The following is a 23423-nucleotide window of genomic DNA, read 5'->3' as shown; positions in this document are numbered from 1 at the left end:
ACCCCCATCCAGCAAAGGCTGTGGGGCTGTGTCCCATCAGCATGGGTCCAGCCTGTGCTGCGGTCCCCCTTGGCTTCCAGCTCATCATCTTGTTGCCTACACCACAAGCCCTGGTCCTCAGGTGCTGCAGGGTCTTGCCTCTGTCTCCCCTGGATCTTGCCCCCCTTTGCTCCCCAAAACCCTGCCTGCCTGTGACTGCGAGATCCACAACTAACCCCAGCCCTGGGGATCCTCCCACCCTGTTCCCGCCCCAGCCTCTGCAGCATCTTCATGACTCCCCAGCTCTGTCTCAGCTCCAAGACCCGATGCCATTTCCCTGCCCTGGTTCTGTGTCACCCTGACATAGACCCATGGTGACCCACAGCACTCGGCCTGCAGGGCTGGCACTGGGACACCTTCCTCCCACAGCTTCCCTTCTCCACTTGGTGGAGACACTGGAGTGCAATTTCCAGGGCTGAGCCAGATCTCTGCCTGCTTTATTAAAAGTATGGCTAGATTGCTGGATCTCTAAGCATGGTCTCAGAAGGCCATAAACAAAATGTATTAACACTCTTCTCATCAAATTGACATCAGCTCTGCTGACTTGGGACATTTCTGATACCATTAGATGCTCCTGCTTTGCCCCTTGGCAAGAAGTGATCACATTTCATTTCAAGAATTTATGCCTGGAAACTGCGAATGGTTTAAAAAACAAAAACAAAACAGAAAAAAATGTGTCTGGGACTGGCTTTTTATCCTTAACAGCTCTGTCTACAACACACTGGCATGTCAGGCGAGTATTTGCAGTGAGAGGGCAGGAAAAAATCTGCCATGGAGGTTGTAGGGCTGCCAGGATGCTGAAGGGGTGACCAGGGAATGGGATGGGCTGACTCTCTCGGACCATCATTCTGTGCTGCTCTGAACCCACATGGGAATAAGAGAGCTGTGCCCACAGCACCAAGAGGTCAAGCTCTGCCCAATCCGTGCTGGAATCGCAGCCACCAAGCATGATGCATGGAGACCACAAACATGAGCCTGCTGGTGAACGTTATCCTGCAGGCATCACAGCAGGACAGGAGCAAGGGAACTGGTCCAGAAGTGGTCATATTTTCATAGAATCATAAAATCATTTCAGTTGGAAAAGACCCTCAGGATCAAGTCCAGCCATAACCTAACCTAACCTAACTCTAGCACTAAACCATGTCCCTAAGAACCTTATCTAAATGCCTTTTAAACACCTGCAGGGATGGTGACTCCACTGCTACCCTGGGCAGCCTGTTCCAACACCTGACAACCTTTTCCATTAAGAATTTTTTCCTAATATCCAAACTAAACCTCTCCTGGCACAACTTAAGGCCATATACCTCTTGCCCTATTACTTGCTACTTGGGAGACCAACCCCCTCCATGCTACAACCTCCTTTCAAGTAGTTGTAGACAGCGATAAGGTCTCCCCTCAGCTTCCTGTTCTCCAGGCTGAACAGCCCCAGTTACCTCAGCTGCTCCTCATCACACTTGTGCTCCAGGACCCTCATGAGCTTTGTCACCCTCCTGAGCTTTGTCACCCTCCTTTGCAGTAAAGTGGCCCATAGACACGGTGGCTCCCAGGACTTGGTGCCCTCCTGTGTGCAGTGGCTAAAAGGCACAGTGAGCTGCAAGCACGGTGACTTTTGGGTCAGTGACCCTCTGGGCATGGTGGCCTATGGGTACAGCAGCTCCTCGGCAGGGTGGCCCATGCGCACGGTGCTTCCCAGGTGACCCATAGGCACGGAGGCCCCTGTGCACAGCAGCTGCTGCACACGGGTGACCCAGGTGCCACGGACCCAACATCCCCGGGTCGATGGGTCGGTTCGAAGTCCCGGGGGGGCGGCCCCCATGACGTCCTCCTTAAACCCTGCCCCGGGCACAGCCACCCGTTCTCCGCATCCCGGTGCTGCCGGCAGGATGTTCACCGGGATGTTCGCCAGGAGGAAGAGGAAGAAGCCGATGCCGAAGAGGTGTGGGGGGGGTGTCGGGCTTGCTCCAGGGAGGTTTCTTTTCCTCTGGTCGATAGTTTGGCAGCAGCCGGGGAGGTGGTGCAAGCTGGGGCAGGTGTGCAGGAGCGGGCAGGGCAGCAGAAAGCGGGTCTGTGAGAGCTCAACTGGGTGTAGGGAACTGTGTCAAGCTGCTCTGATGCAAGCACTGAAGAGGAAAAAGAGGTAAGGGGACAGCATGCTTGGGCTGCTCTGTTTTAATTAGGATTAATTGGAAGTAATGCTTTGCAGACCCTGGCATGCTGGGGGAAAAAAACCAAAAATCCCCAGCACAGTTGTATTGCATCCCCAGTGCTCCTGTGGGGAAGCTTGTTGGGGTGTTTGAGTTGCAGGCTGCCTTATGTCTCATTGCCTGCATAAATCAAATGTACAACAATTACTATTTACCAAAAGGTAACTATTCCTTAATAATTAATGAGCATGCTGCTCAATAGCTGTTGCGTGATGCTCCCCTGATGTGTTGTTGAAGTCTCCTGGCTTTGGGACCCCTATGCCCCCATCCCAGCTCTGAAGTCACATCAGCCTGTTTATCTCAGGTAATCAGGCATATTGAAAATAAAAGTGTATATGTATTTCTGGGGATAGTGGGGGCAGGTAGATGAGTGGAACCCAAGTCTGGGATGGAGGAGGGTTACAAATTTATGGTGGGAAGGTGAACCAGACCATGCCCTGAGTGTTCATTAGGGAGTTTTAAAGAAGTGTGAAAACATGAAGGGTAGTTGCTCTGCCTCAAACCTTTCTCCTACTTGCCTCAAAGCAACAATTCCAACTCTGTGGTAGGGCTGCTGTGGCCAGGCTGAGGGTTTGGGCTGGATTTGCATTGCTCAAGGTGCAGGAGAAGGTGTGTTTTGGAGCAGAAGGGACCTTGATACTTGTTGCTGCAAGGGAAACTTCGAGAATCAGAAGAGATCATTTTCTTTAGTGACTGGGCAGCTCTTGCAGGAGGGTCCTATTGGGAGAGGCTGGGCAGAGCAGGGCTGGGGACTATGGGATGCACGGCCAGCCTGGTGGGGAGGAAAGAATGGGGTTATGGATTTCTCTGGTCCCTCTACAGTTTGCTCAGGGATTTTTACTTATTAAAAAAAAAAAAAAAAAAAAAAGAATAAAAATTAGGAGACAATGTATCAGCTCTGCTGTCATTAATAGTTAATATCTCTTGATACCTGCCAGCTTGCGAAAGTGGTGAATTTCTTGCTGGGTTCCCTGTTCAAAGGGCAGCTGGAGAAAAACAACACTGCATCAGTGGCACAGCCTTTGCCCTGCTGGGGGCAAAGTCTTCCCTGCGGCTCTGCTCCAGCCCGTCTACACTGGGGTTCAGAGGTTTTTTGGAGCAACTTCATTGTGAACTTTGTGGCATGGCCGCACTGTATCCATTTCATAAGCCTGTGCCATGTTAGAGCTCCTGCAGAGTGAACAGGGGCTTAGACCTCTTTAAAATGCCTTTTCCTTGCCTCTTACATAGGTCTTGAGCTGCTTTGTTGAACTCCAGGGTTGTGCTTGGGTAGCAGTGCTCCCTGGGACAGCCTTGCATGATGCCTGCAGAGACCTAGAGCTTTGCCTTGAAGTATGGATGGAGTCAATCTGAAGGGCAGGGAATTTAAGGAGATTTTAAACATCTAGACCAAGCTTCATTGCTTCAGTGAGTGAGGGAAATGTAGTTTCCTGCGGTGCTCACCTGCATTTTCCTTTGTCATCCCTCCTCTTGAGGGTGGCTGTGAAGTACCCTGTGTGCTACAGCTGAGGACACGCAGGAACAGATGTTGGGGTGCCCTCCTTTAGCCTAATGTGGTACATAAAAGCACCAGTGCTAGTGTGTTTTGCCCAGCTTTTACAGACAGGTTTGGTGATGAGTTGTACCCAGCCTCTCTGGGAAGCAGGATATATCCCTCCTGATGCATGCTACAAAACAGCTTTCTTAGAGAAATGCTGCAGTTTTCCATGTGTGCTTAGAAGACCCCACGGTAGCTCTCTGCAATGAAAATTCAACAGGCACCTCACTGCATTTCATTTAATACTAATTTCCTCTCTTGTCACACACATGAGGAGTCCTGCCAGATGAGATTTGAGAGTGGTAGTAGAGGGGAGAGCTTGAATTGCTGCTAAATACTGGCAGATCCTGTTACCCGAGGCTGCTTTATGAAGCAAGGATGCCTGCGGAGAGAGAGTTTGTGGTTAGACAAATTACATCAAAACAATATGAGTTGCATGTTAGGGGATGCAATCTAACCAAATACAGAGTGAGGGTCTGAAGGGTTTTTCTTCAAGCTAGAAAATTCAAATCTGTGTTCAAAACCAAAGGAGACAAGGTGGCATCCCAGACTCATTAGAGTCATTAACCTCTTACTGCTGTGGCTGGGACTTCAGCTGTAGCTTGTAAAATACCTGCAGTTGATGGGGCTGGGTCCTCGTATGAGCTTAAGATAAACAAGAGCTGCTCTCATGGACCCTACTTGTTCTGCAGACTGAAGGTTGGTCCTAGAGCCTAATTTTGGCATCAGATGTTGTTTTAGGTTGGAAATACCCATCTGAAAGCAACAGGAATTTGGAAGAAAACAAATTTTTTTAAAAGCCACTTTTTTTTTTTTTAAACAAAGTCTGTTTTCTAAATGCTATGCCCTAAATCACCCGATGTAGTATCTCTTTGTCCAAGTGCTGTCATTGACTTCCATGTGTGTTCCTCTTTGTAATATTGGGAAGTAAAGCAATGGATTTAGGCTCTGAGCAGTCAGGGGAAGCTTAGAAGAAGCTAACTGAAATAAATTCAATTTAAAAAAAAAAGAATTTTGTACCTTCCCACTTTCCATTCTGCTGTTTGTTAGTGTGCACTTTGCTAAGGCCTGGCTGAGGGCTGCTTAGTCCTGGGCAGGCAGAACATCTGATATGAGTCGTCTGAGCAACTCAAGGTAGGGCTTGCCATAGTCACCTGCGGTGAGCACATGGAGCATGGCTGGGGAGAGACCTGCTGTATGGGATGGGGAAAAGGAGCAAGGGTGGCCGGAGAACAGCGTGGGTAGAAGAGGCTAACTAGACCTCCAAGAAATGCTCTGATGGCTTGTAGGTCTCTGCCTTTGGTGTCCCATTCCCTGCCAAGGCTAGGAGGTGGGAGCAACACTGTGATCTCCAGCTGAGCTGTCTCTTCAAGGTGTCTGTCTGACAGTCACCCCAGCTGGAGGACATTATGCCTGAGGCTGCACAAGGTGGCCAGCTGGGATGGCCATGTCTCCCCCAGCCATTACCTTGTGGGCATGTTGGGGCTTGTTCTTTCTGCCACATGGCCTTACCTTGGCCACCTGATGTTTTACTGTTGTTGTGGCTGCAGTAAAGTCAACAATGGGTTTGGAAAGAGCCCGTTGGACAGGCCCAGTTTGATTAAACTCCTTTGCCTCTTCCAGCCACAAACCACCACCCCCTGAAGGTGTGCAGTCCAACCCCTCCAAGCGGCACAGAGACAGGCTCAACCAGGAGCTGAACAAGCTGACTGGCGTGCTGCCCTTCCCTGAAGATGTGCGCATCCAGCTTGATAAACTCTCTGTTCTCCGACTGGCTGTTGGGTACCTGAAGGTGAAGAGCTACTTGATGGGTGAGTGTCTGTGTTGGTGTTGTGGTGAAAAAGGTCCTGGGGTCAATCCCCACTGCACGGCTCATGTCCCACCCCAAGCCATGTTTGTCTTGGGATGGAGAGCTGGATCTTCTGAAGATAGGATGACAATGCGTTGTGGTATCAGACCCTTGTTTGTTAATGCATCAGTGTTGATCTTTCCATGAGATAGTGGTCTGAAAATGCCCTGGAAAATGAGGAAGGAAATTGCCATGTCTCCAGAAATGCAGACGAGTTGGCAATGGTTGCTGGCAGGTGCTGTGCCGAGGGACATCAATAATATTCCTCAGGCCTTTTGTCACCGTGCCACAGGCTTTGTCTGTGTCCCCTTTGGAAGGAAACTCCTTCATTTTTGGATGCTGAACACTCAAATCTAATCCTTTTCAGTCAGTTATGGGTGGTTGGTGTCTCAGAAAAGCAACATCCTTGGGAAAGTGAGACCACCTTGTTTGGTCTAGAAAACAGTTACAGAGATGGAGAGCAGGCTAGGCGGGGGGGTTGGGAGAGGCTGGGGGGAGGCCAGGAGCAGCACATGGAGCAGAGGACCTTGTTCCCATCGCTTTCAGAGCGGGTGTCTGACAGAAATGGCACTGTGGGTGGAGGGGAGCAGCTTGGGTGCCTGCCCAGCAGCTGAGACCTCCTGCAAAGCTCCTTCATCTGCTCCTCGTTAGCTGCCATGCTGCCTCTCTTGTATGTCCAAAAACCCTCCTGTGTCCTACTCCCAGCAGCCCATGGTGAAGAAGGGAGCAATAGGTAAAACAGTGTGTTGTCCTGAATAGCAACATTTCCCTCACCTAATTGGAAATGCAGTTTATAATTAAATTAACTTGAAAATTGTCAGGATCTGTGGGCTGCTGTCTCTGCTGGGTAGGAGGTGTTGCACGGGGCTGCTCTATTTGTTGAGGTTGGTAGGTTAAACAAAGCTGCTCCTAAGGCCCTTGTTTGGTTTGGCATCTCGTTAGCTTGTTTTTTTTCCCCTTTCTTCCTTGGTGGGGGGGTCTCATACATTGGTGGTTTACTGCTGTGCTTGCCACCATAACTCCACTGGCCTCAGCTGTGGTGGGTCTATTATACTCCTCTAATGAGTGTTTCTGTGAGATTGAGGGTGATGCCTCACACCCAGAGACCCCAGATCGTCTTTGCAGGATGGAGGGTTGAGCTGATGTGCCTGGAAAACCAATCTCCTCGTGTTTGCCTCTCTGCAACCTTGCTGCTGTGGAGACCCTGGTACAGGGCAGCAGCTGTAGCAGAACAATTGTGGCTGGACATCACTGTTGGTTTTCTTCTGCTCTTGGCACCAGGGGCTTTCTGCTGTATTTTTCACTGATGCGTGTGTAGCTCCCTTCCTGCTGCTCACAGTTCCCAGTAGCAACTGCCCTCTGGATTTCCAGGAATTGTTGATGTATCTGAGATAGCTACTGCTGATAAAAACATTTGTACTGGGGGCTCCAGGGTTTTTCTGCAATCCTTTGTAGATGGTTCAGCTCCTGTTCCTGAAGCTGTAGCTCACACAAGGGGCTGTGCTGGTGGGATTTCTCCTGCAGAGCTGGTTTCCCAGCTGGGAAACAGAGCAGCTCCCTCCTGTTCGTCCAACTCCCTTTCATGGGGAGTGTTGAAGCATCGCAACAGTGTGTTACCTCTACAAAGGACCTGAGGCTGGCTGGCAGACCACCCAGTGTGGCTGTGAGTGTGGTGGGCCCTTCTCCTTGCCCTGGAGGTGCCAGCTACTTGGCCTCTGGCACTGGCCTGTTTCATGGTGTTAGCTGTTCCTCAGGCACCTCTGGCACATCTTCAGAAGCATTGCCCCACAAGCAGAACCCCAAAGGACAGGATGGGGGCATGAAGAGGCATCTTGCTGTAGAGGGAGAATGTCTTGTGCTAGGTGCCTCTGTGCAAGAGGGATGATTGCTGCATGCACAGCATTGGATGTGCTTTGGGTGCTGTTGGGCTCCTCAAAGGCAAGATTGGACTAAGAGCGAAACTTGTGGAATGTGTCTTCCTCCATTGTCTGCTTTTTGGGAGACAAACCTGAGAAACAGGATGAGATGCAGGATGGATATCGGGGTAGGCAGCCTGATACCATGGTGGCAAGATGTGTTGATTTGGGGATGTGGTGGGTCCTTCTGTCCAAGGCAATGCTGGCACAACATTAACCTGCATTGCTGATGTTTGAAGAAAGGCAGCAGCCAGCCCTCCTCACTGGTAGAACTGGGCTCTGCAGCACCTAGCATGTCTGGTTTAAGAGGGAAAATGGGTGCAGAGCCTGGCTGGGGCATAGTCACCATGCTACCCTGCCTGCTGACAGCACATGGACTGCAGGCTGTGATGCAAATAAAGCCTGGAAGGCTACTGGAATTGTTTTTATAACCTGCTTGCAAAAGCGGTTGCTGGGATGATCCCTGCAGCTAGGGGAGGCAGGACTGGTGTGTGAGTGTGGTATTGTATGGAGGGGGAGTCAAGACGCATGGACCGGGACATATGTCATTGCCAGTGCTTTGGACTTGAGTGAATGGGTGATGGCCCCTGGTGAAGGCAGAGCATGTGGAAGGCAGGAAGCCATCAGCATCTTTCTGTACTTAGAGGCTCCTATCATGTTTTCTCCCTACCTGGACTGAAGAAACTTGGCTCTCTTAGCTTTTTGCCTCATGCCCAGTCCCTCAAGACTCTCCTGGGGCCCTCTCCAGCTGGGGATGCTGGTCCCCAGGAGGAGACCCCTGTGCCTGGCTCTTCAGCTGGGACCCCTGCCTCTGAGCAGAACTGGTTCCCACTGGATGTGCTCACCATGTGCTTCCCAGCATGAGAACTGCTTTGGAAAAGCGATCATCGCTGAATGGGTTCATGTTCAGTGGCAGCCTTGTCCCCGCTTTGGAGACCCATTCTGCCAGGCTAATTACTTCCATTTGGCCTCTGCGCCTGTGATTTCCCACTCCCTCCTCTTGCTTTGCCTGTGTCTGCCCTGAAGTTCATCTTGTTTGACTTCAGATCATCCCACTGATTCATCAAGGTCAACCTCACTTTGAGCCCTGCCTGATGAAGAGCCATGTCATCTGCAAGTCATAGCAGTCTGCTCATGGTATATCACATCAGGCATTTCAGGGGGCAATGACCAAAGCCCTTGTGCTGTGCTATTTTTTTTCTCCCAGTTTGCTGTTATCTGCTTTCTGCTTTTTATAGGCTTCTCTCCTGCAGCAGCAGAGCGTGGCATCGCCTGGTGAGCACCCCTGTCCTCTGCTGCCTTGGCCTCTTTTCTTTAGCAACCTGAGCCTGTTGCCTTGTCTCCAGGCAGCTTTAATTGGTGCCATATTGACAGAGAGTTCTTCTTTTCCAGCATTTCTACTGAGTCTGGGTACTTTCCCTTTCTCCTAGGCAAAGGGTTAATACATGGAGCCAAAGTATGTGGTTATAACCAATCTGGCAGGGAGACACATGCTGGTGAGTGACCCTGAACGTGCACCTGCCCAGGCTGTGTCACAGGTTAAAAGTAAAAAATCCATTCCCCTGTCTATGGAGGAACGCAGGATGAATCCTCCCAGGCCTGTGCTTCCTGCCAGCAGCCCCAGTTGTTCTCTATCCCTGCACTGGTGTGGTTAGGAAAGTTAGTTCCAAAATCCCCACCTGCCATCTGTGCTGGAGGCTGCTCACGATCCTGGGAAATCTGCTCTGGCTGACCCTGCTGAAGCAGGGGCTTGGCCTAGGACCTCTCACCAGGTCCCTTCCCACCTCTGCCACTGTGAAGCTGTGCTGCGAGGCAGCTGGCAGCAGGTTTCACCAGGTCATCTCACTGCAGTCAGCATTAAATTAGCTCTTTTATTCATCTGCTTTGCTGTTATTGTGGGCCAGAGCTGCAGGAGTCTGGACCTGAATTAACTGATGCAGTGACAGGAGTCAAGCTTAAATCCCTCCCTGGGCAAGATCCTGCAGGAACTCTCAGGAGTGATTGCAGCAGGAGGCTGCGAAAACCCTGGGTGACTTTTTCTGATAGATTTATAATCTGTGAGTTTGGCATTTGCCTTTTTACTCGGATGGCATGAGCCCGCTCTGGTTGGCATGCTGCCTTTGTTAAACAGCTGAGGCAGAGGTTGGTGCTAATTTGACAGGGTTTGGGATCGAGTCCAAGAAGAAAACAGTTGCACATGGTGTGGTGTTGCTGGGAGAGCTGGGAGCTCCCAGTTTCTTGATGCAAGGCATCTCTGGAGCCTGTTCAGAGAGAAATGCTTCCCATGCGTGAAGTCTGTTATCTCTTGTGGGTGTAACTCTGTCCATGAGAACAGAGCTGATCCCAGGGGGCTTTTTGCTACTAATTATTTTTTTCAGTGACAAAACTATGCCAGAGGCAAGGGATGTGTTAGCCCCCATGGCTGTGCTGCTGTGTTTGTCTTCATCAATGTGATGAGCAAAAAGTGAAGAGATTAAATTGCTCCTTTTTCATTCTTTCTTTCTCATGCTTGAGGTATTTTCTCTGCAGTGCAGAGCTTAGAAACCCCCTTGCAGAGGGGAAAACAAACAGACAGACCCCAACAACAACAAAAAAACCCAACACACAACAAAAAAAACAACCTGGCCAACCCAAAGGGATGCTCTTGCTCCTGGTCCTCCAAAACCAGGGACTCCTTTCCCTGCTTTTCGTCTGAGTCATTAATGCTGAAAACATTACTGTGCTGACCCTGGAGAACATCTCCCCTGGCTTTTTAAATGGAAGCCTTCCAGTCTTTGGGCATCACTCTGGCAGCAGGCAGCCTCTTCTGGCTGGTGTAGGGGTTTGTGACAGAGGTGGATTTTCATCCCTTCTCTTAAACATCACATGCCAATAGCCTCTATCCCAGTACTTTGAAAATACAAATGATCACCAAGTTGCTTCAGCAAATGCCTGGAATTCCTTTCCAAGTCAAAAAGTGACTGGGAATAGCTTCCGTATCCCAGGTGGTTACATGGACCTGGAGTCCTCTGTCTGGATGTGCTCAGGCGTCTCTTGGGATTGCTCCCTAGCCCTGTGGTTCTTGGCAATTTGAGCAAGGATGAGTTCAGACACCTGTTTGGAGGGGGAGAGCTACAGGGACACTTTGCTCCTGACTTCTTGGTTGAGAAGGATGCCCAGTCAAGACATGTTTGAACATGAAGAGGGTCACCACCTGAAAGTGGGTACTGGAGGTGTCTAGATCATCTAGACCACTGAGGAGTGGCTGTGGCTTGTGAGAGCAGCCTCAGCCCTGCCTGTCTGCTGGATGCTCACTCCACCACTGGCCATCCCAGCAGGGTGTCTGTCTTTTGAAGCAGAGAACTCCTCTGCAAGAACAAGAATGAGCCACAGGTGTTGAAGTGATAAGGAAAGTAAGGGGAGCTCATGTCGCACATTCCTGGGTTATTTGGTTGGAAGAACACGATGCATTGTGTCTCATTTGCTGGCCTCAGTGTTTCCTTGGCCTCTGGATTTTGAGGACTGCACTGGATGTGAACACCAGCTGCTCTTTACCACCAATACTTATGAGCACCAGTTACAACCCATACCCTGCAGTTCAGACCTTGCAACTCCAGTGCAGTGATGCTTGGTGGCAAGGCAATTGGCAGACACCATCTCTTTGGGTTTCTTACCTTCTCTTTGTGCTCCAGACCTTCTCCCCAAGCCAGGTCATCACAGTGTGTCCCATGGGAGATGGATTCTGCACAATTTTCTAGGTCAGCTGTGTAGAATGGACCACTCCGTGTTTGAGAATAGGGGACGTGAGCATCTCTGGGAGATTAAAAGCCCCTTGCTAAGATTGGTGAGAGAGTTGCGAGAAATAACTTTGCTAGAAAGCACAAAATGCGCAAATAGGTATTTTGTCTTGGACTCTGTAAGCCCACAGCAGCTCTCCCCAGCTCACTGCAGCTCTCCCTGAACATGCTACTGGTGGACACTGGGAGGGAGCTGGGGACCATGTGCATCCTCTCAAAATGTTCTCTGCCCTGTTGGAGCTTTGTTTTGGAAGAACTTGGTTTCTTTTTGAATTTCCCTGCCAGCTTGCTTCATTTCAATGCATTAAAGAGGAGTCAGCCCTTCAAAAGATTTTAATTTTTTTTTTTTTTTTTTTAAGGAATTGATGTTTCATTTTGTAACTATTCTGATCTATTATGTGCAAATTGAAGCCATACACATGATCCAGATGGGCTTTGGCTGTTATTCCTTGGGGAAAGAAGGGAGAAAAAATATGGGTGCTTTAATGACATCTCAGATGGTTTGGGAAGGTTTGCCACAGTGTTCTGTCAGCCCTGAGGGGCAGGAAAGCAGACATTGTGGCACTGGGGTGGCTTAAAGTCAGTGCCAGCTCTAACAGGCCCTAACCTGAAAACTTCTCACTGTGTTGGGTGGTGTTTTTTGGCTTGTGCAGCCCAGCAGCACTCGCCTCTTCTCTGTCCTTTGCATCTCTGCCTCAGACCTTCACAGAAGTGAGGATTCCCAATAATGGGACCAAGCAGTAGAAATAATCTCTTGGATGAAGCATTGGGCAAGTTGGACATTGCTGTGTAAAGGGGCTCTACTCCAGTTCCCACTGGTCTTGTCTTCGTCTGAGCTGGGTCCATGTGCATTGGGTAGCATGGTGCAGCTGTGCATGAGCAGCACTGGGGTGGGGAGGAAGAGGGAGAGGCTCCCAACTTGCCCCTTCCATGCTGATTTCTTGCCCTCTCACTCACAGCCACAGCTATGAACATTGGTGACCGCATGCTGGATCAGCCCAGGGCCCCGGGAGGAACTGGAGGGATGGACCTGCAGGTTAACAGGGAGCTGTTTCCTGAGGGGGAACTGCTGCTTCAGGTATTGTGCCATAGCTCGGTTGTTTGGGGTCTTCCTTTGGCTCCTGCCATCTGCTGGACACAACGGCTGGTCCCTGTCTGCTGAACTGTACAGCACCTGTGGAGCATTGGGTCCCATCTGTGGGGCAAGAGGAGACCTTGCCTTGCTAGGAGCTGCTTTGCTGTGTTGCTGCAGGCACTGAGCACCTTGAGACAGGTCCTCATTCCCAGTGTTTCTTCCCACATCTCGCTGTAGTTTACTGCTCCTTTGGTTACACTGCAGCAGCTCTGGATGGGCTGTATCATAAACTGCATCTGTGAGCAGAGCAGGGCTCGAGGTGGAGGGTTGTGTCCTTCTCCCAAAGGCATCAGGTGGTGTCTGCATCTGTAGCTGCAGGCAGTAGCTGTCACTGAGCCCAAACCTGGCGTTTTTCCTTGGGACCTGCTACAGCTCATGGACCGGACCCAATGTGCACAAACTCATCCATCCAAACCAAGAGGTGCAGGGGTATCACAGAGCAGTGTACGGATTGATTCTCTGGGGTGGTGGGTTCCTTATGTTCTAGTAGATGCCAAGAGGGGAATAGTGATAGCTGCAGGATAGAAATCTGCTAGGAACTGTTTGCCCTACGTGGGCCATTGCATGAGCTCCCTAGTCTGAATTCACAGACTGCCTGGGATGGAAGAAGCCTGGGTTCAATTTGAAGGTTGGGGGTGGGTGAGAAAGAAGGGAAAATGGATCTAGGAGACAGAGGTGGACAAAATCAGTGGGTGGTGGGAGCTTTGGTTTGTAGAAAGGCCAGTGTGTGTCTAATGAAATAGCTGTCAGTGAACTTCAGAGAACAAGGAGCTGGTGAATCAATTGGTCAGGATGCTATTGCTTGGGCTGTAATTTATAAGTGTAAGCTGAAGGAGATGAGATTGAAAAGTCATATGAAAAGGCTGGCTGCTGAATAAACATCTGGGCATCTCAGCTTAAAATGTGCCAATCCTTGGGGCTGCAGGGCAAGTCTGTGCAAGACCTTTAATTGTTCCATAGCTGTCTTCCTGACATTGCATATGTCTGTGCTTTCTGGGACTTGAGTCCTCTTCTCCCTTCTTCCATCTCTCCAAACAAAAGCATATGGATACACAGCTCTCCTTAAAGTCTGATATTGGTGCTTTACATGCACCATACATCCTGCACAGCTTTACATGAATGTCCGCTGTTTCGTTCAGGCAGGCAGGTGTGAACACTGCTGTGAGGAGAGCCCCAGCATGAGCCCCTATGAGTGGTTTTGCTGAGGTGGTGACTCCTCGGAGCCCAGCATGACTTTTGGTGATGAAGCTTGGACCACATGAAGTCTCCCATGTGGGTTTCACTCCCAGGAGTGGTCTTGGCTGTCTTCAAGTGTGATAGTCATGGAGGAACAGCTGGAATAACATGATACCCAGGAGGGAGACTGCAGTTGCCCCAGTGTCACAACAGACCTGCTCCCGAGTGCTCTCTGGGGGTTTGAGTTGGACCATATGATGGCAATTTGTTGAGCCACCAGAGCATCGGCAGCTTTGGGTGATTGAAGGCATCTGGAGAGCTTGTGAGGTGTTAATGTGACAGAAATCCCCCAGCTGAGCTCCCCCGTGTTTTTCCCCCCTCAAAGAGCATTTTAATCAGATACTGTAATTTGCAGAAAAGTCTGACTCAGGGCCCCTTGAGGGGGGGATGCAGTGCACAAAAGAAAAGGACCAGTCCTGCTGGGAGCTGGATCTGTGTGGCATCAAACAACATGCAGCCTCTCACCCAGGCAAGCCTGAGTGTTGCTGTATATGGGCAAATGCACAAGCTGTGTCAGCAGATTGCTCCTGCTCCCTTTCTGCATAGGGGAAGAGGCTGAGCAGAGCCAAAGCAGCAGTGTGGGCAGCTGGACCCTTCTCTCCAGCCTTGTGAAGTGAAGCTTTTGGATAATGTGAGCATAAAGATATTTTTCAACTGAGGTTTGGGGTCTTTGTGTTTAAAGCATTAGCTTCTGTCATCTAGAACATCGGCAAGAGGAGAGTAATTTTCCCAGTATGGTGTCTCATAGTGGTGGTTCAATGTGAGGATATAGTTGAGGAGCAATGGGTTTTCTTCCTGACAAGCATCTTGAGAGCAGTGTGTCCTCTTGAGATGTTTGTCAGGAACAAGAAGAAAATCAGTTGAGGAGAGGTTGTGCTCCTGTGTAATGGGAGACAGATGAGAACAGGATGCTGTCTCCTTATCGATGATGTATCAAACAGTCCGCATGCTTATATGGACCAGGGAGTGCTGCATCAGGCATCACAGATGCAATGTCAGGGCTTTCACAAACCTGGGATCTGAGTTTCCAGATTTTTCCACCTCTTTTTCTTTCAAGATGGGTGTTGGTTTTAGCTGCATTCTCATCATTGAATGATACCAGTGGCTGTGAATTTGGTCTTACTTCATGTACATTGTGATGCAATTGTCCAATGCACCTTTGGACCTGAGAGCAGGAGGCCGAGGGACAGAGATGTCGTGTAGTCCTCAGGTGCTAAGGACTGAAAGGCAGGTTTTCGGGGGCGATGTCCCACAGTGAGAGGACAAGAATAGGTCTAGAAAAAGTTGTCAGTCCACCTTTGACCGTTGCTCATGCTAAGTGAGAAATCCCTCCCCAAGTAACCAGGGTTAAGAGTCTTGTGTGGTCACAAGGTGCCTTGATTTATTTATTTTTTTCTGTGTGTGGATTCTGTGTTGAGAAAGAAGGTCCCTTCCCATCAAGTCCATCTTTCAGCATTTGGATTGAAACTAGGCAGAGTAACTCTAGGCTCAGCTTATGCTTTCAGGCGCTCAATGGATTTGTCATTGCCGTGACTGGAGATGGCTACATCTTCTACATCTCTCCTACTGTGAAGGACTACCTGGGCTTTCATCAGGTGGGTACCACTTTTTTGCTGGCTATAAGCAGATGGGTGCAGTCCAGGGCTGGGAAGGAGGTCCTGGTAGCCAGGGCTTTCTTTTCTTCTCCCTTCCCAGCTCCCTTGGGTCATTTTTGATGTGTGTTTTCCTATGAGTCATGTTCTTTAGGGACTGTGAAAGCCAACGAGCATGCTTGTGACTTGAGTAGGAACAGATGCGAGCTGAGCAATGGCAGGCTCTGTGTCCTCTTATCTTTGTGGATGAGAGGGGTGTGAGATTTTTCTTGTGTTACACTGCTGGGCACATATGCTCTCACTTACCGAGGGCTGAGGTTATCATGATGGTGAGCAGTGTCAGTGCCCTGAAGTAGTGTGGGTTACATGGAATGCCAAGGAAAAACAGTGCTCTCCTCACATCTACTGTGTTACCTCGCGTTCCCCTGACATCCAGCTCCTTTGGCCAAAGGACTGAGTCAACAGGAGGACCATGAGGCTGCCAGATCTATTTGGTTGCACAGGTTCCTGGTGTGCCTGCAGAGACTGATATATTTTCTTCTTTGACCTCTCTTTGCACCCTTTCCCAGCTCCCTGGGATCCTCATGGGCTGATGCCCCAAGTCACAACAGCTGTCAGAGGCAGCGAGTGGGCTTCTCAAAGTACCTGGATGTCTGGTGAAGCAGGACACTCCTCTCTGGCATGTTTCTGAGGGCAGGGACATGGCAGTCGGTGGCCTGAGCTGCCTGTGGACTTGGCAGGGCCATGCTGACCACCGCAGCATGCAGGACTGGGATGGGAAAAGCTGTAGCAGGGGGCTGTGTTTGGAGGCAGGAGATGTGAGGACTTGCTGGTGTTTCTGCTGCATGGCCAACCTTACAGCCCAGCATCACTGGTGGCCCACTGAAGGAAGATGGTTTGCATTGGGATACAGATTCCTGTGAGTTTGGAGTAAAAAGAATATGTACAAAACCTTTTTTTAAAACAGCAATTTCCCCCACATAGGTCTGGAAAAATAGTTTGGTTTGCTCAAAATGTTTTGATCAACCCGAAATGGTATTTTACATTGATCCTGTGGAAGAACACAATTTATTTGCAGAGGGCTAAGCATGGCAATGTTAAGAGGGATCTTACATGATGTTGCAGACTGGCTATTTGTACCCTACAAACAAATTCTCCTCTGACAACCCACAGCCTTTCTGGCTCTTTGTCTGAATTTGGTCCTGAGAAGATACTAGAAGATAGAATTAAGACATGCCAGGAAAATGCTGCTGCTGCTGCAGCATTCACCCCATAGATGGGAAGCAAAGCTTCCCTAAGGGCAGGGGCTCCTGTGGCAGAGGAAGAAACTGGAGCTTCAGCATTTCCAGTGGACTGTGGTTAAGGATGAGGAGCCAGAGCAGTGTGAAACATCTGTGGAAGGGCTGGGTAACACCAGGAGAACCTCAGCCTTGCCGGTGTGGGGAATGGGGTGGAAAGCTTTGCTTAGCTGTGTTCAGGGGACACTGGGGAAGTGGGTGGTGTTGACAGCCCTGAGCAGCCAGGGTTACTTAGACATGTCCATTTCTATTGCTTCTAAAAACCTCAGAGCCATTCCCACAATTTCCCAAGGCAGACCCACTCTCTGCTCCCTTTTCCTCCTTCCTGAGCCACCCTTCCCAAGAGCAGCTGGTTCCCGGTCCCTGTTCTCCATGCAGCACAAAAAGCTGGTTGTCTTTTCTAATTTCTTTACACTCAATCACTGCACTTTCTAGTACCCATGAAGGAAAGCCTCCTGCTGTGTCTTCGCCCAGACACCTCTGCCAGGCTGGGTAGGAGTTGACACCCCTGTCCCCTTGTGTCCTTCCAGTCGGATCTCATCTACCAGAGTGTGTATGAGCTGATCCACGCAGATGACAGAGCCACCTTCCGCCAACAGCTGCACGGTGCCCCGATGCCCAGCAGCACCCAGCACACTGCCCATGGTGAGTGCTGGGGCTGTCCCAAATGGGGATCCCCAGGGACTATCCGGCCACCCCTGTGAGGCCATCTGGTGCTGGAGAGCCCTCCTGGTGGCATTTATAGCCACCAAGCACAGCCCTGTGCTGAGGTGCATGCCATAGCCTCCCCATGGGACTTGCAACTGTGCCGGGGGTTGGCATGGCCACTTGTCACTGAAAGCAGCCAACAGCAATGACATCCTGTCTTTTGTGATGCTGGAGGGATGGGGATGTTTCTTCCCAAGCCCTTCTGCTTTTCAGTGTTTGAAGTACTTTTAATTTCAGTGGAGGGCAGCTTGTTGCCTTGCTCTTGTCTGGGAAACAAGTGGGAACCAGAAGCTATCATGATCTGGTAATTTCCCATGGCAAAGTCTTATCCATCTTGGTGAAGATCATGGGTTCTCTTCAGCAGCACAGTCTCCGCCAGGAGCAGATCTGCAAGGCCATGAGTTCAAGGTGTGCAGCTTGGAAAACTTTATTTCCCTTTGGTTTCCTAGGCCTTCCCACCAACCAGACGCTGTCAGCTGGATGCAGCACCATGCCCAGCCCCAAAAAATGCTCCTTTGTGGAGAGGAGCTTCACCTGCCGCTTCCGCTGCCTGCTGGATAAATCCTCAGGATTTCTGGTAAGGCAGCCCTGCACTGGGACACCCCTCTGCCCCCAGCATGTCCCACAGGGGTGGGAGCAACAGCCAGCTCCCATCACCTTGTTTGCTTCACACCCATATTTTCTGATCCCCTCTAAGGCCTTACATTTCCGTGGGCGCTTGAAATTCCTCCTTGGGCAGCAGAAGGAGGCATTGGACAGGCCCCCACTTGCCCTCTTTGCCATCGCGACTCCCCTCCAGCCGCTTTCCATCCTGGAGCTTCAGATCAAGACGCTGACATACAAGGCAAAGTTCAAGCTGGACTTCACTCCCACAGCCAATGATTTCTGGTAGGGCATCTCCTGCCTTCCCTGTGGGAAAACCCATGGCTGCAGACACTGGACAGAAAACCAGAACCCCTGGGAGCAGTGCAGTTCTGATGCAACCCCCATGGCAAGGTGTCTGATGCTGTTGTCTGTACACAGCTGGGAGTTTCTGCAGCCCCCCGCCCAGTAACATGGAGAGCAGATTAACTGGGCGCCAGCGCTTTCTTGGCTCCCATGTTTTAGCCCAGCAAACCCAGCATGGGGTTTTGTGGAAGAGGATGCAGATCAGCCAGCCCCAGGATGGAGAGTTTCACCACTCAAAATGGGAGATTTTGGCTGGGTGCTGGCCAAGGGGTCATGTCTGGCTGGTGGCGTGCGACTGGGAGATCCATCCCTGGTGTCACTGGCTTTCTGCCCTGTTTCCAGGGGGCAGGTTGTCCTGGGGTACACAGAAGCGGAGCTATGCAGCAGGGGGTCCGGGTACCAGTTTTTGCATGTGGGTGACTTGATGTACTGTGCGGAGAGCCATGTGAGAAGTGAGTACTGGGCGGCTATGTGGGTCGGTGCATTTGTGGGAACCCTTGTAGCTCCCTGCCACTGTTGCAGCTTTGGCCATGCCTATACTGTTGCTCCTTGCTGGGCCGAATATCCTGGGTCTGGAGCGGCTGTGATAAAGTCATAGAATAGAATCACAGAATGTCCTGGGTTGAAAGGGACCCACAAGGACCATTGAGTCCAACTCCTGCCCCTGCATAGGACAACCCTGCATTTCACACCGTGTGTCTGAGGATGTTGTCCAGTCTCTTCTTGAACACTGTCAGGCTTGGGGCTGTGACACCTCCCTGGGGAGCCTGTTCCAGTCCTTTAGCACTCTCTGGGTGAAGGACCTTTTCCTAATGTCCAACCTAAACCTCCCCTGGCACATCTTCCTGCCATTCCCTCGGGTTCCATCATTGGTCACTAAAGAGAAGAGTTCAGGGCCTACCCTTCCTCCTCCCCTTGTGAGGAAGCTGTAACCACGATGAGGTCTCTCCCCTGCTGGGTGGTGCTTCCTCGGGGAGGAGACAGGGACAGCACAGCACTCAGCATCATGTGCTGGCTGTGTCCTGCCTCTTCTGCCTCCGCAGCACAGGCACGAGGTGATGCTCAACATTATGGCATCTTACCCATGCCATTTGCCTGCCCCCATGATGTGACCATATCGATGCCACCTCTCTTCTTTCCCTGCTGCAGTAATGAAGACGGGGGAGACTGGGGTGATGTATTTCCGGCTGCTGACCAAGAAGGGCAACTGGGTGTGGGTTCAGGGCAATGCCTGGCTGGTGTACAAAGGAGGCAAGCCTGACTGCATCATTGCCCATAATCGAGTCCTGTCGTGAGTATCACTGGGTCTCCGGCTGTGTTGACTGGCTCTTGGTGTGGGTGGCGATGGGGCTGCTTGGGGCAGATGGAGGAAAGGGTGGTTGGGTTGCACAGTTGATACTTTGCAATGCATGCTCTCCTGTAGTGGAGGGCTATGAGTGAAACAGGTCTGAGAAGGTGGTTGTGGACACTCTCACTCCTGCCTGGGGTAAGCCTTGGACATGCAGCCCTTCTCTGAGCCATGCAGACCTCCCCACGGGCTCCCCGGAGCCCCAGCCCTCCACGAGCAGCATTGTACCCAGTCCAATCCAGCACCCTTTCCTTTACAAAGGCCAGGGCAGGGCTGTGAGCTCCCATCTTACTGTTGGGAGCATGGATTTTCCTGGCCCAGATGAGGTGCTTATGCTGTTTCCATCTCTTTCTCTCTCTGCCCTGAAGGAATGAAGAAGGGGAGGAACATCTGCGAGAGAGGAACCTGCTGCTGCCTTTTGTCTTTGCTACGGGGGATGCAGTCATATATGGGAATGACCTGGACCCCTTCCGGGATAAGGAGGAGCTGCAGACACAGGCAAACTCGCACTTGAAGCAGAGCTCAGTAGACCCCAATTCTCTTCTTGGGGCCATGATGAAGCAGGATGCATCCATATCCATCTCCCACAGTGATAACATGCCTCAGTTCTCCTTGCCAGATCTCACCACTGAGTCTGATGGACCAAGCCAGAATGAGGGAGTCAGTGATGCTAAAGACAGTGACTCCCTCCTGGTTATTGAAACCCTCTTTGAGAAGAGCAACGTGGATGGAAATATCTGCCAGACCACCCAGAGCCTCAATGTGGACAATGCAGAGCTGCAGTGGTGGGAGGAGGTTCTGCTCATCTTGGGTGCAGAGGAGCTGGCAGCTCAGGTGGTTGGTGAGAGGCTAGGCACTGAGGTGACCTCCTGTGTAGAGCAGATGCTCCTTGGGGAGGATGCTGGGAAGAGCATGGACTTCCCACACTGCTGTGCATCACCCTGCCATGAGGAAAACAGTGCTGTGGCTCCCTTCCAGCACTGCTGGGCAACTAATTCAGCACTTCAAGAACAGCCACAGCCCCAGGCACCTGGTGCACAAGGCCAAGACGCTGGGGTCTCTCTAGTCTCTGTTGTATCTGAGGTCAGCTACGCTCAACCAGAACTGCAGGTCCTGTTTAACCCAGCTGGGCTGGTGCAGGGGGCTGTTCGGGATGTCTTGGGCTCCAGCAGCAAGCCCTCTATTGCACTTCAGCTGGCAGACCTTGAGCAAGCACCTCAAACAGAACTTGCCACCTCTGCTGCTGTAGATAATGTTATTCCTGATGATGAGAGCCAGCCTGGGTGCGAGCTGATGGGCTCAAGCTGCCCACCTCCCTTGCACTCAAACATGCTAGTGACTCGGTGGCATGATGTCCCAGTCCAGGTAAACCCAGCCAATTCTTTGGGTCAGAGCACTTCCCCTGGAAGTTGCCCATCAGAGCCTTGGATATCCACAGCTCCAAAACAGCTGGAAGCAGCAGGAACACACCTGAAGTCACAATATTTGCTGTCTGGCAGCTCTGAGAGCCCCTCAGGGGCTGGGCTGTGGTCACTGCCCTCCCAACCTGCTCCTTGCCCTGCACAAGGCTTGCATGAGTCCTTGTTCTCTGGGGCTGGGGACCTCTGCGATGAGGATGCTGCTCTCCCTGCACCAGCATCAGCACCCCTAGGAGTCAGCCAGCTGCCAGGGGATGGTGGCTTCCCCAAAGAGCCTCCGATACTCCCTCTGGAGCCCAGCTTTTCTTGGGAAGGGGAGCAGGGTGAGTGGTTCCTGCAGGCTGGGGCAGGTCCTCAGGGATGTGGTGGGGCAGGCCTGGTGCAACATGGTGGACTCCTGTTGGGGTCCACCATGGATCCCAGCACCCAGCAGGTGGACCTTGTGTCGCTACCTGAGTGCCAGTACGGAAATAACTTTTTTGGAGATGAGTGTCTTTAAAACATCCCTTCCCCAGGAGCTGGGTGCTTTGCCTTTTCCAGTGAGAGCCACCCTGGAGCAGCACATTCCTCACCAGGCTCGGTTTTGAGGTGCTAGGCAGCTGTCCCTGCAAAGGTGGGCACAGGAGTACACTTCTCTGAGCAGGACACTGGCTCTGCATCAGCATCCTTCATGGTGGGGCAGCCGCTCTGTGCCTGTGAGGTCCAGTTGAAGGTGAGATGTGAGGGCTGCAGGACCTGAGGGATATACCAGCTTGTGCGGACAGAGCAAGGGGCGGTGCTAGGGGATGCAGGCACAGCATCAGTTGTGGGCAGCCTGTTTTAAAGCTTCACTGTGCACTAGGAGCCACATTTTGAAAAGCCACCAGCAATTATGAGCTCTTCTGGCCCTGAGTGGTGCCCCATGCTTTGTGGTCACTCAGGATTTTGTCTTCCAGTGCCTGAAATGAGGTGCCCTAGCAGAGTTTTCAAACAGCCTAGGATGAACTGTGTTGTGTTTTTTCCATTGGAAGGTTTTCAGGGAGAGGCCGCCCTGCCAGAGGGGCGGTCTGTCAGAATCTTGCCAGTCTGTGCTTTCCTGACAATATCTTGCAGACAGAGCTGCTGGCCTTACAGGCACCACAGCAGTGAATTGCTGTTTCTTGGTGCAGCATGGTCTCCTCATCACCTGTATGTGTGGACCACCTTCATTGTGTTACTGTTCAGTCCCCTGCATCATCTCCACCTGCCTGAGCCCCTCTGCCCCTTGCTCCCTCCCTCTTGTGCTCTCCATCTCCTCTCCTCCTGAGTCCCTGGTGATCCAGCTCCTTTAGATAAGAGGATGTTACCAAGCACTTTGAGAAGCTCAGCAGCATTTGAAGGGTCTCTGTGGGAGGTGGAGTTGCTGAGAGCATAGGCACGTTGGGATTTTGGGCTCCTCAGCAGCTTCCTCAGGGAGTGTGGGAGAAGCAGGTACTGGGTTGTGACCTTCCTTTACAGCAGGGTGGAGAAGGTCCAGCCAAACTCCCCTTTGGTTTGTCATTGTCTTGTCCTTGCCACCTTCCCCTGTGTTCAGCAGTGTAATCAGATGGAGGAACAAGGGCACTCACTCCTGCAGTTCCACAGGACTGTGTGGTTTTCCCAAAACAGTAAGAAAGAAAGGCAGGAAGGGATGCAGTGACTGCTGTCTGCCCCTCTGCTCCAGACCCATTTTCTGCACTTCAAACTGTTGTCCTGGAGGCCAGCACCACCACTTTGAATTCTCTTTCTTTTGTATTTTTAACCTAATAGGTGAATTATTTTTTTCTTTCCCACTGCAGTGCAAATCTGTCAGGGAAAACCCACAAAAAAAGCAATGATGGTGGGGGATGGATCTTTGATTTGAGACCAGATGTGGCAAGCCAACTTGATCAGAGAGGTTAGGAGTGGTTGAGGACCTTTCCCCCCTTGCATCCATCACCCTGAGCACCACATCTGCCTCTTGCACCAGAATTACGCATGTACTGCTTGCCAAGTGAGTAAAATCAGGTGATCAGTGCAGGGCTAGCCCAGCAGCCAGCCTGCAAGTGTCCCGGTATAGGGCAGCCTCATCTCTCTGGGTCTCTTCCTTCATGCCTGGCTTTGCCTTGCTGTGCTGGGGCTCCAGGGTGGGAGCAGAGCAATGTTGGAGATATGCTGGACCCCCCCTGAAGTGGCCTGGAAGAGCACCTAGGATGGGGTAAAGAGCTGACTGGCCGTGATACAGAGCCTTACAACTCAGCGGATCCAAAAAGCAGCAGAATGCACTCTGCTTACCAGCCTTTCTTGTCCTGGCACTTGCAACATGATATGAAACTGTCCTGCTCCAGCCAGGGTGTGCCAACAGGTGTGCCTTGAGTGGGGGCAGTCCCCCCCTGCCCTGGTTCTGTTGGTTGGGGCTGAGACAGACCCCTGGTGCCCTGTT

General features: G+C 51.3%; 1 protein-coding gene across 1 annotated transcript; it reads left to right on the top strand.

Moving 5' to 3' along the window:
- Positions 1-1934: 1934 nt before the first annotated feature.
- On the top strand, positions 1935-21743 carry LOC308041637 (uncharacterized protein; the record flags this gene model as incomplete). The annotated part of the gene is given in 13 exon segments (XM_080346489.1): positions 1935-1975; positions 5404-5591; positions 12281-12399; positions 15198-15287; positions 17113-17227; positions 17740-17867; positions 17988-18178; positions 18581-18690; positions 19388-19529; positions 19955-21490; positions 21492-21541; positions 21544-21596; positions 21600-21743. Coding segments are annotated over 13 exon segments (2907 nt in total).
- Between the last annotated feature and the right edge of the window lie 1680 nt (positions 21744-23423).

This window comes from Nesoenas mayeri, assembly GCF_963082525.1.
Source record: "Nesoenas mayeri genome assembly, chromosome: 6".
In the NCBI taxonomy this organism is placed as follows: domain Eukaryota; kingdom Metazoa; phylum Chordata; class Aves; order Columbiformes; family Columbidae; genus Nesoenas; species Nesoenas mayeri.
Note: the sequence above shows the minus strand (reverse complement) of the source record. Positions and strands in the feature narration are given on the sequence as shown.